The sequence below is a fragment of the Nothobranchius furzeri genome, chromosome 15, assembly GCF_043380555.1.
Source record: "Nothobranchius furzeri strain GRZ-AD chromosome 15, NfurGRZ-RIMD1, whole genome shotgun sequence".
NCBI classification, from domain to species: Eukaryota; Metazoa; Chordata; class Actinopteri; order Cyprinodontiformes; family Nothobranchiidae; genus Nothobranchius; species Nothobranchius furzeri.
This window is the reverse complement of record NC_091755.1, coordinates 26,930,205-26,932,704: the sequence shown is the minus strand read 5'-3', so window position 1 is coordinate 26,932,704 and position 2,500 is coordinate 26,930,205. Positions and strand designations below refer to the sequence as shown.

Here is a 2,500-nt window from a genome sequence, read left to right as displayed (position 1 = left end):
ACAGTCAGCAGGCTGCTCCACGTGGTGCTGTGGGGGAGGACAGCCTGGGTTCTAGTCAGGCAGACGGAGGATGATAGAGACCCAGGCCTCGCTCACCATGAGTGATAACATCTTTATCTCAATGCTACATGTCATCCAGACATCCAGACCAGTCAACCTAATTGTTGACTGTTTGTCCTGGGTCTTATCAGATTTGACACTTTTGTCTGTCTCCATTTTTTTCCTACCCATCTGTGTGATGGGAGGCTCTGCTCGGCTCCTTGTTGCGGTATTCTCTCCATCTGTCCTGCTGACCGGCCTCCCTGCATGGGTCGCTGGTCATGTATTTAAAGCCAAATAGAGATTTGTGTGCGCGTGTGTGTGTGTGTGTGTGTGTGTGTGTGTGTGTGTGTGTGTGTGTGTGTTTTGAGACAGGTTTTGTGATCAGTCACTTATATCTGAGACGTTTTGTTGTTAACTCCTGATTGGTGTATTAATTCTACGTCTCAGTCCGTCTGATCTGACCACATGGCGTATACGGTCATTTTTCTCCCATTGTGACACATGTCTCCCTCTGCTCTGCCCCTCCCCCGTCTCCCCTATCTCCCCCTTCCCATTTTTCTGTCTTTCAGAGAGGGCGTGACACTGACTTAAACCAAAAGAGAAACGGATGACAAGGAGGACGAGAGTCATACGAAGCAAAACCAAAACGTCTGACGAGAGAATCTTAGCCTGACACCTGCTCAGCTCAGTGTGTGTGTGTGAGTGTGTGTGTTTTACTGTTCCTGTGTGAGCAGGTGTGACTTTGATGGCACTGTGAGCGATGCCTCACACGCAGCGACAGCAGGTTTGCAGTTGGGGGCAGCGCTCCTCCCTCCTCCTCCCCCTGGTCCTCACCCTCCTCTCCCTCTCAGCCCGGCCCAGCCGAGCAGCCTTACAGATCCCTGCCGACTGTGAGTACTGATTGATATCACAACGTTCATAACAATACCCCAGCACTGCGATGAGGTTCAAAGATCTATTTGTTGTGTTAATGACGCTGTTGATTCATCAAAGCACCGTAATAATGATCTTTAATCACGATTAATTAGTGAAAATAAGCAGTATGAACACGTGCTCCCTCCGTTTCTAGTCAAACTGAGGCCTTTCATGCACCAGATGCTATTGCCACAGGTTTGAGCCTATAGTGTGTCTAATTACCGTGTAACTGATCCCCTCTTATTGCATCGATCAGCCTCCTTATTGATTCAGTTTCCTTGGTGAGAATCAAAATCTGGCTGAGGAGAATTAAATCAACAGCTCAGTTATACAACAAAACTCCAATGACTTTTTTTTCTTTCTCCTCACTCAATCTCATTTCTTCCACCTCCTCGATGCAATATGTGGGCATTAAAAATACAGCTGAGCTTGTGGCCTGCAGGGAAATACATCTTCATCTCCTCTGCTGCAGCTGCCCACAGAGCTCCAGAAGAGGGAAGGAGAATATTGTTTCCTCTGCTGCTTTTATTATCCGCTCTTTATCTAACGCTTTGTCTGCACCACGCCACTAACGCGTGTTTTGACTAAGTGCAATCCTCCAGACAGAAGGCTCCTAAAGCTGGAAAATCATTCAAACGGTCAAATTTCTCACCCGAATCCCAAAGGGGCAGGGTGACAGAGGTGAAAAGGTCAGGCAGGAGGAAGGGAGGGTGATGAGGAGGAGAGGGTCAGAGGTGGCAATGGGAAAGGTCAAGGTGTCCTTTGCCTGTAAATTAGGGAGCCTCTGAAATGTCGATTAGAGGTACAGAGATCAGGATCGATAAAATACTCAAAACCCAGGAACTCTACATCTTTAAATCTTCCTATCTGAAATATTTTTCCTCATTTGCCTCCCCCTGGCTGCCATGTGGACCACCAGACCACATAGGTAAGTGCTTTTAACTTTATTGATGTTTGTCTCATACTAAAGAACCACAAACACTTTCTTGATGAGGTTTTTTCCCTTCCTTCTGACATTAAAATCCTCTCAGCACAGTGACTAAACATATATGTAGCATCAGTGTGCATTAGCCTGTTGTCCACGGGAGGGTGGGGTGTTTAGCCTCAGTGCCTCTGGAGGAGCAGAGGAGAGAGCTGGAGGAGTTGCTGGAGGCTGTCAGATCAAAGACAGAAGGAAAATAAAGAGGAGTTAAAGCTCAAAGCACCAGCTCTTCTCATCTTTCCCTTCCAATAACGGAGCAGCGCCCGCAGCCTAAACCTCAATCTGATCAGCTGGAGGAAAATCAGCTTATTTCCTTTATAAATGGGATTTGTTTTTCATTAAATTCCTTCACTCCCCCAATCACTCTTCCTGAATGGACTTTTTGTGTGGTTTACTTCTCTATCTTCCAATCTTTTTCTCTGCGCCTCTCCTCCTTTCGCTGCACCTTCATCACACTTGTCTGTTCAGCTCTTCCTCTTCAGCCTCCTCCTCCTCTTGTCCTCTTATCCCGCCTTTACACACTTACCTAGATACTTCATCCCTCATCCGTCTCTTTTCCTT

General features: G+C 46.9%; 1 protein-coding gene across 3 annotated transcripts in view; it reads left to right on the top strand.

Annotated features, from left to right (window-relative positions):
• Positions 1–2,500, top strand: part of l1cama (L1 cell adhesion molecule, paralog a) — a 36,281-nt gene that overhangs the window by 18,380 nt on the left and 15,401 nt on the right. For 2 of the 3 annotated variants that reach the window (XM_070544633.1, XM_070544632.1), the window contains exon 1: positions 1,640–1,885. In XM_070544633.1, coding sequence (XP_070400734.1) covers positions 1,747–1,885 — 139 coding nt within the window. In that variant the 5' untranslated portion in view covers positions 1,640–1,746. Of the gene's footprint in view, positions 1–611; positions 933–1,639; positions 1,886–2,500 lie in introns of those variants that run through there. The other variant, XM_015967849.3, reaches the window with a different exon arrangement.